The 8,874-nt window shown below is 51.0% G+C and overlaps 1 protein-coding gene across 1 annotated transcript; it reads right to left on the reverse strand.

Annotated features, from left to right (window-relative positions):
• Positions 1 to 339: 339 nt before the first annotated feature.
• LOC104574940 (5-hydroxytryptamine receptor 7) lies at positions 340 to 7,294 on the reverse strand. The gene is made up of 2 exons (XM_010222246.2): positions 6,769 to 7,294; positions 340 to 1,240 (listed from the first exon to the last, which is right to left on the reverse strand). Exons 1-2 carry the CDS (start codon positions 7,269 to 7,271, stop codon positions 469 to 471), a joined length of 1,275 nt encoding a protein of 424 aa, XP_010220548.2. The 5' UTR covers positions 7,272 to 7,294; the 3' UTR covers positions 340 to 468.
• Positions 7,295 to 8,874: the final 1,580 nt, after the last annotated feature.

Here is an 8,874-nt window from a genome sequence, read left to right on the forward strand (position 1 = left end):
ATGTGCTCCCTCCACAGACTTTAGAGCCCTTTTCAAAGGTGGAGAGTCTCAGTCTTGAGTAGCTTGTGGCATATTTCTTGTTGATGATTTTTTTTTCTTTTTTTTTCTTTATTTTATTGTATTTTTTACAGATGGGGAAACTGAGGCACGGAAAGGTGGTGTGACTTGCCCGCAGTCCTGAGACAGCTGGTGGTAAAGTCTCAGACCACCTGGTCTCGCTCACGAATGCTAAGCTCCCACCTGGGAAGGTGTGGGAAGAAGGGGCTGCCCGCTTATTCCCACTGAGAACGAAGGGATCCGCAGCTGCTCCCAGGGTGAGGGACGGGGATGGCACACTGACCGGCGATGTCCGGCTGGGGAGCAATGGCACGCATGTTTTTTGCCAGCCCCGAGGGGCAAGAGAAGCAAGAAACCTGAAATGAAGAGGCAGGAGGTCACTGGTTAGGCACTGAGCTAGAGGACACAGCTCTACAGGATGCATTCGTGTCTCTCTGTGGCTTTCAGGGCCTCGTGCATGCTGGCGGCAGAGAGTCTCCTGTTGATGTTCCTGTATCTGCATCTCAGGAGGTTCCAGAAAGTAGTCCTCAAGTCCCGGTTAAAGAAAGCATAAATCAAGGGGTTGATGAGGGAGTTGGTATAGCCCAGCCAGAGCAGAGTCCTCTCCAGCCGCAGGGGCATGCAGCTGCACTGGATGCCGCAAATAAAAGGCCGAGCCGTTGACATCAGGAAGAATGGAAGCCAGCAAAATGTAAACGCCCCTACAATAATGCCAAGGGTCCGGGCTGCTTTTTGCTCTCTTTTGAAGATGGAAATATTCTTTCGGTCTTGCCGGAGCAGTTTGGAGAGCGTGGCGCATTCCTCCACGGCTTTGGTGCGCTTGGAGCTGTGGTGGCCCCGGCTGGAGGCCTCCAGGCAGTAGACGCCCTCCTCTTCGTAGTGCTTGGGGAAGTTCATGAACCGGTGCTTCTCGGCACTGACCTTGGCAGCTTTGTAGATCCGGCTGTACATGACAAGCATGACCGCCATGGGGATGTAGAAGGCAACCCCTGTGGAGTAGACCGTGTACCCAAAGTCTTGGCTAATGAGACAGACTCTTTCCACGGTAACGTTCTTGGCCCAGCCGAAAAGAGGAGGAAGCGTGATGGAGGCGGACAGGAGCCAAACGATGAAGACCATCTTGGCCATCAGCTTCCCATTTTGTCTCACGGGATACGTCAGGGGTCGAGTGATCCCCAGATACCTGGGAGAAAAAGAAAAAAAAGAAGTTTAAAAGTTTATGGATGTTTTGGGTTGGTGTTGGGAGATTTTCATTCCTAAAGCTCTATTAATATTCCATCCCAGGAGAATTTGAGCCTGTTGAGAGAACGAAACAAAACAAAACAAAACAACAACAAAAAAAAGAATTCCTCTAATGAAAATGTTCCTGGGGACATGCAGTTTCGGTGTTTCTGTGAAATGGTATTTCATACCCCTTCATCTCTCTTGCCTAAATGCCCCGTTTTGACTATTCCATGAACCTCTCTTGCAACCACCTCATGCATGACAGGAAATGGGATCCAATGCTGTGCACAGCCTTGGTCACGGGCTTTCCATGGGGAAAAAAAAGTGCTAAAAGAGCTTAGTTTTCCACCAAAACTAGTTTATATGGACAAAATTCAACAGCTTCTAGACATGACATGTAACTCATTCCAGTCTGTAGCTGCCCCAGGGAAAAAGAAGGGTGAACTATGAACTAATACTTGAAGCAGGATATGTCAGAAATTAATAGACTCTAACCACTGTTTAACAGAGAGTGGGTAGGACAAAGCTGGTCTCCTCCTGGGTGGGGAAGAGATCAGCTTTGGCAAACTGGGCTATGAAGCTGCAACCTGTATCTCAGGTTCCCTTGAGGCAATGTCCAAGGCAGAAGCAATTTCACCTTTGGGAAGAGAAAGTAGCAGATTGGGAATGAGTCTGGAGAGGGAAAATTAACTTCTCACTCACCCATCTCCACCCTGCAATGTCAGTACAAACCTAAATGTTCCTGCAATATCTGCAGGAAACGACCCCTGGAAACAGACAGGAGCAAGTGCCAACTGGAGCAACTGCCCCTCTACAAGGCTAGAAACTGCTGAAGCTGCAGCTCTGTCGAGCTTTCCAAGGGGAAAAGAATAAGAGCACCTCCAACTGGGAGATCCCAAAAATGTGGCGACTGATGGGTCCACAAATCCTGATAGCTGAGGTTATTCCTACTGTCTTGCCAGCCTGATTGAAGAGAGCTGGAGACTGAAACAACCCATCATCCTTTGGTCAGACTGCGGCGTGCGATTTTGTAATATTCCCATTACATGGGACTAAGAAACTGTGTCAGCTGTTAGCTGGAAAATTGCAATTGCACGGTGATAAACTGGTAGACGGCCATTGCCAGTCCAAGTTCCCACTGAGAACTTCTGCCTCCTCTTCAGCCTCGAACAGCAATAACCTCCAGCTGTCACATGGATATTTTTAGGTTTCAGCCTCCTTGATTCAAACACTGCCTGCTGTCAGGAATTTGTGGGCATTTTCAGGCAGGATCAAGTTACCTCTGAATTGTCTTGGATAAACTGGGTCAATCCAGAGGGGAAGTTAGGACAGTATCTATATAGACACGTTTTGCTAGAAGCTTTTTCAAGAAAGAACAGGCTTTCTTTTTTTTTTTTTTTCCCCCTTTCTTTCTCAAAGGAAATTTTCTGCAGTGAATTTTTACCTCTATTGGATTATTATTTTACACAGCAATCAAACAGTCTTATTGTAGATATTAGGAGACTCCTATTCCCTGATTTTTTTTCCTTTTCCAATTCTTTCCCCCAAGAGTGGAAGGCAATGAAAATGACAAAAAGAAAACCAATTTCCCCAGCCCTCAGCCCCCTAAATAAATTTGTAGTCCAAAATATTCTCTCCTGAATGCTAAATAAAATAAATTTAAATATATTCACTGAATTACACTTTTTTATTGTCCTTTCTATTTTTTTAGCTGGTGCTAGTTGCACACACACAAAACAAGTGAAACAAGGCTTAGCCACCTGCACTCCTTGAATATCCAGCAGTGGTACAGGCTAAAGGACGACATTTTTGTCAGCTAAGGCAAAGCAGCCTCTCAAGAAAGGGCTTCTAAGCCCATCGCCCCATGGGTCCATCACTCCTCTCTCTTACCCCTTCCCTTATCTAAGTGAGGCAGCAGGGCTGTTTTGAGTGCTATTCTTCCAAAAAGAACAAGCTCCATGCGCACAGTGAGGATGAGAAGTAGGGAAAGATTGGGATGGGTGGGAGGAATCCCACTCAGCTGACTGGGATGGACTCTCCAGAGTTCATCTCATCCTCCGTACCAAAGATCTTCCCTAAATGAGGCACCTCCATGACATGGAGCTGCTATTTGCAGGGCCAGGAGCAGCTGGTCCATCCCATACCAGCCTGTCCCACCTCTTCCGGGGAGGGCAGATGAGGAGAGGGCATGGAGCTGGGAGCCCAGCCATGGACCCCATTCCTCTGCTCTCACACCTGCCAAGATTGATAAGCAGCATTACCCAACAGCACCTACTTTTTGTGGCAGCCTCGGGGCATTTAGAGAGGGGATAGAGAGCATATCCTCTAAAAACTGTGCCAATCTCCAAGTTCAGCACCCGCAGTCACTTCTGCGGTACATCGAAGCCAGGGACTTCTCCAACTAATATAGGCTGTGTTGTGTGATATCCCTTTTTATGCTATTACTGGGTTTTCTTTAGAAGCTGATACACTTGGGATTTGCCGAGAACTTCAAGGAATTTACACGCTAGGCGAGCAAAACACATAGTGATGAGATTTTAAAAAAGCAGGAAAAGATGACACATTTCAGCTGCGGGTGTCTTGTGCAGTCGCTGCTGGAGGAAATGGGGCTGTTTTGAGGTCTTTGCTTATAATTCTGATGAAAGCAGGAACACCTCAAAATAGGCCGGCGTTTATAGCAGCACAGGAGGTTGGATTGCACAAACATGCACAGAAATTTGAATTGAATTTTCCTGCTTTGATTTTGTTGCTGTTGTTGTTATTGATGAAGTTTAGCAGGAATCAGGTAGCACAGGCAAATTCCCAAAATAGCCACTTATCAGCAGGTTGTGTGAGAGCCAGTAGTGCAAACCCAAAAGCTTTCCAAAGCAAACCCAAAACCTTCCCAAAGCAAACCCAAAGAAAAGCAGAAGCTTTCCAAGGTGTTGCCCTCTGCTCTCCTCATCTGGCAGCTGGACAACCAGGAGAGCTTCTACTCATGCACATTGGCTGGACCCAAGCAAACCCTGAATCGAGGTCTCCTGGACCCTGGTCCAAATTTAAGCGCCAAATTCAAACTCCACACCTGACTCCTGCTGCTGAGATGGCACCATCCTGCTGGACGACGGGTAGCCTCTAGATAAAGGTTGCAGAGAGCAGCTGGAGGCCACAGCTGGATTCATCTCTCCATCATTAAATCAGGTCCATGGGAGCATCCCAGGTTATTGCTTGGCTTGCTGGAGATAGTCAATGTCTGCAATAACCATGGACCTACCTGACCTGGGGCATGTTCAGGTGGAGGACACGGGAAAGGGAATCCGAATCAGTTGCTCAGGTTTTGTCCTGCTGGCTCTCCTGGGCTTCCCTCCTACGGAGATGATGCCAATCTGGAGCACATCTGTCTGCTTTCAGCTAGGGAATGCTTGCCAGGGAGAAAAGGAGATCCCAGAGCGGCTGCCTGGGAAGCACTTGGAGATGTTTCTCCCCTACAAGGGAAACTTGGAGCCATTTGAGACTTTGGGGTTGGATGGGGGTCTTTGATCAGCTGCTAGGTATTTTTACAAAGAGTTTCATCAGAAGCTGAACAGTCAAAAGAACTTTTTTTTTTCTTTCTTTTTTTTTCAGTTTTGGGCAGTGAAGACTCTGTAAAGCAAATGTAAGAGCAAGATGGACATTTCCAGCATTTTATTCTTTTTATTCTTTTTTTTTTTTTTTACTTTAAAAGAAAATCAATCAAAACCCCTACAGACAAGTTTATTCCTACCAGCTTCAATCATTAGGAGGCTTTTAGAAAGCGCTCTGCATTAAAAATCAATAAGAGCAACTTGCATTTTAATAAGACATCATCATCTTGGGCAAGTCAAGCATCTTATATATATATGCTAAGCAAAGTCTGAGGGTATATCGGCCTTCAATAAAAACACGAACTCCTCTTTGGGGGAGACAGGGAGCTGCCTAAAGGTGCTGACCCAGCCAGCAGTCCAGAAATGCAGAGGAAGGCTATATTTCTTTGAAAAGACCAAGGAAAGGAGCATTGCTGCTGGCCCTTGTCTTTCTTACAGGAGGATACTGCTGGAAATTTTGGTTAAACCTTCCTTTGAGCTGATTATCACTTTCAGGGATGGTTATCACTTTGCAGGCTCCTTGCAAACACTTTTGCTCTGGTTTTGCAGTCAGCTCTGATTTGCATCAGGCTGAGAAGTCAAAATGCACACGTTTATATGTGTTTCCATTGGGGAGTTTAGATGGAAAACCCTGCCCTGAGCACCCCACAACTGATGGCAAGTGGCAAAAATGTTAATATCCCGGGGCTGAGCAGTGACTCCAGAGACAATCCCGGGGGAAGAGTGACAGGAGGCTCAGCCCGGGTCAAAACCAGCAGGACAAGCGCCATCCCCACATGCTCTAACAGAGATGGGCTTTTCTCCTCTCTGTGCCAAATACATCTGCTTTTTAGGAATGCCTTTTGCCCCCCAAAACAGGCAAAGTCCAGGGGCTCCATGCACTCCATGGGGGTCTTTGCTTTCCCACCAGGAGCCGATCAGGGGCACGGAGCAGAGGACGATGCTCTCTCTGCACACAGGCACCTGGGTGAGGAGAGGAGGCTGCTCCAGAGCTTATTTGCGTGGGGATAATGTCAGTTTAGCTGCAGAAGCTGGCTCGAACCCAAACTTGTTGCTTTTGCACCCAGATGGGCTCACTGAGGTGGTCACTGCAGCCAAGATGGGGTGGCCAGAACCTCATGGATGCCCCTGCGACTCCCTTCCCTCCTTCCTGGACCTCTTCACTGCACACCAGCCCGTCTCCGTGATGGCGGCGTAAACCCAGCCCGACCTCCCCGGAAAGCCAAGGCGGACGTCAGCGCCGGAGCCGCGCGCCGGCTCGTCGTCGCCGTGTCCCTTTGACGTACGCGGCTATAATTAGCCCCATGGGGGAGCAGCCTTGGCCGTGCGGCAAGACCGGCTCAGCCTTTCCCTCCCAACTCCAGAACGTGGGGGATCCAGCTGGCACAACCACACAAATACAGGCTCGGGGATAAAACAGGGTTTTCCGGGATTTAGGATGGGGAGATGGAGGGAGATGCTGCTCTCCTTAGCTAAGGCACAAGTCCGTGATTATCAAAGTGCCTGTCATTTTTTGTTTTTTGTATGTAATAACTGCATGATGAAACCTCCTTCCATAGACCTGGGGATTGGCAAAGGTTGGGTGCAGGTCCATGCTCTGGGCTCCGTTCCTCAAGCCCTGGAAGGACAATGTGAGACATCTACCTGGAGAGGGAGGACTAAAGAAGCAACTTAGGGAAGTTCCTCAAGAAAGCTCCTCCAAAGGTACTGGGGGATCTAGTTCATACAGAAACCCCTCAGCCATCCTCTTCACAGGGAAAACACATGCAGCAGCTTCCATCCAAGAGGGAAAAATCATTCTGGTGGCCCTTAGTCTCCGGGATTGTCCCCCACCTGTATTTGAACCCTCCTGAATGCATGCAGCAGGCACCTCGGCCTCCCTTACCTGTCCACGCTGATGATGCACAAGGTCATGATGGAGGCAGTGCAACACATAACGTCCATGGCGATGAACACATTGCAAAACACCTTCCCAAAGAGCCACTCGCCTCCCACCAGGTCCGTGATGGTCACGAAGGGCATGACGGCGAAAGCCACCGACAGGTCGGCCGCCGCTAGTGATACCACCAGGTAGTTGGAAGGTTGCCGGAGCTTCTTGACGATGCACACAGAGATGATGACCAGTCCGTTGCCAGCAATGGTCATGAGGATGATGATGGAGAGCACCGCTCCGATGACGATTTTCTCCGTGTCCCCATAGAGCAGGATCTCCTCACCGCAGTCTGTCGCGTTGGTGAGGTTGGAGGGCGGCAGCTCCGGCTCAGTTGGCAGCGAGGGTTCCTCACTCATGAATGGATTTGGGAGCGGTTTCCAAGCCGGGAACTGCTGCTCCGCGTTCTCCAAGAAGAGAAGACGATGCTCCAGGAACCGGCTGCCCCTTAGCAACATGCTCCGATCTCACCGCGTCGGACACCGGCTCTCCCCCAGCAATGACACCTCGGGTGACAAACCAGAACATTTTATCACAAATGAGCTGGGAAAACAAAGTACGCCGCCCCCTCCCCCCTCCCCAGCCCTGCCTCTCGCCTCCCAAAGCTGCAGCTGGATCTCACGTGCTCAGCCGGGAGCAGCTCTCCGGTCCGCTCCGAGGCGCGCGGTGCCAGGGGATGCTCGTGGGAAGCTCGCCTACCCTTTTAAGGGAGCCCAAGCTGCCCAGTGCATCTACCACAGCCGCCGAATCGCCTAATGCCTTTGCAGGAGGCCACACAGCGGCAGACAGTCCTAGATGGGTATTGGCATTGCTGCCAAGCCGTGCGTTTAAATCACACGCGGTCGCACGCGTGTGCACGGCTGCAACGTGTAAGGCGTGTGACTTGCTGCAGACCTGCACACATGTGCATGCGACATGCATGGCTGCAACATGCAACACGTGTGATGCTGCAGAGCTGCACATGTGTGCACATGGCACGCATGGCTGCAACATGCAACGCGTGTGACTCTGCAGAGATGCTTGGCACGACGTGATGGCTCACGATGGGGGCACACACATGCTGCTATCCCCTCCCTGCAGCGTTCCTTGCCTCTAGGTGAGGGATGGGGCATCACAGCCCCTGCCTAGAGCCACCAGCATTGCAGCCCTGCACGTGGGGGTACAACCAGAGAGTGGGTACCCCCAGCATTATCCCTATGTGGGGGCATTGCAGCTCCCCCATCTCCATCTCTGTCTGGGAAACTTTGGTACCTTTTGCATCCGCAGGGCTCGGAGCAGCCTGCACAACCTGCATCCTCTGCCTTGGGTTTCCGAGGGAGTTTTGCAACCTCCTCCCCTTTGCATTCAGTAAAATCCCCCCGGATCCGTCTCCTCCCCAGGCCGGGGGTGGGCCGCGGCGTTACCTGAGCCGAGGGGGCGAGACATGGTCCAGGCGAGTGGACGCGAGCGCCGGGCGGGCGAGCAAGCGAAGAGCCGCCCGCGGAGCATCCTCGTCCCTCCCGCCTCGGCGGTCCCTCCTACCGCCCTCCCTCCGCCCCGGGGCCCGGCCCTCCGCATCCGCAGCGGGACATGGGGGTCCCCGATAGGGACAGGGACCTGCAGACCCCCGACGGCACCGACGGGTCGCGCTGAGGCTGCAGCTGCTGCCCCCGATAAAATGCCTCGCTCTGACAGCAATGCTGGAGCTCCCTGCACATCCAGCATCCAGTGGGATGATGGACTGGGCATGGGCAGGATGTCACCCCTTTACCCTCCCTGCAATGTCACTCCTGCTGCAGTGTCACTTCTTTACCCCCATTGCAAAAGGCCTGAGCGGGAGATTCAAAGAGGGTGAAGGAAGGCTATACTAGCAGTGCTCTTTCCCACCTATTTCAATGCCCGTGGAGGGGGTTATTTTTACAGGATGGGGTTTCTTTCCTAGCTCCTTCCTCCTTCCCCCCGCCCTGAAAGGTGCCACACTCTTGCACCAGAGAGCAGCAAACAGCAGGAGCCCGATTCCCGCAGAGGTGTCTTATCCATCCTGGTAAAATTGTAACAGGAAGCATGACCAAACCAAGTGGG

This window comes from Tinamus guttatus, unplaced genomic scaffold (genome assembly GCF_059628265.1).
Source record: "Tinamus guttatus ecotype Peru unplaced genomic scaffold, ASM5962826v1 Tinamus_guttatus_pri_ptg000218l, whole genome shotgun sequence".
In the NCBI taxonomy this organism is placed as follows: Eukaryota; Metazoa; Chordata; class Aves; order Tinamiformes; family Tinamidae; genus Tinamus; species Tinamus guttatus.

Coding starts and splice junctions, on each gene's coding strand:
- LOC104574940 (XM_010222246.2), bottom strand. CDS start 7,271: ATGTTGCTAAGGGGCAGCCGGTTCCTGGAGCATCGTCTTCTCTTCTTG. Junction 1,241..6,768: donor TGCATCATCAGCGTGGACAG/GTAAGGGAGGCC, acceptor TTTTTCTCCCAG/GTATCTGGGGATCACTCGAC.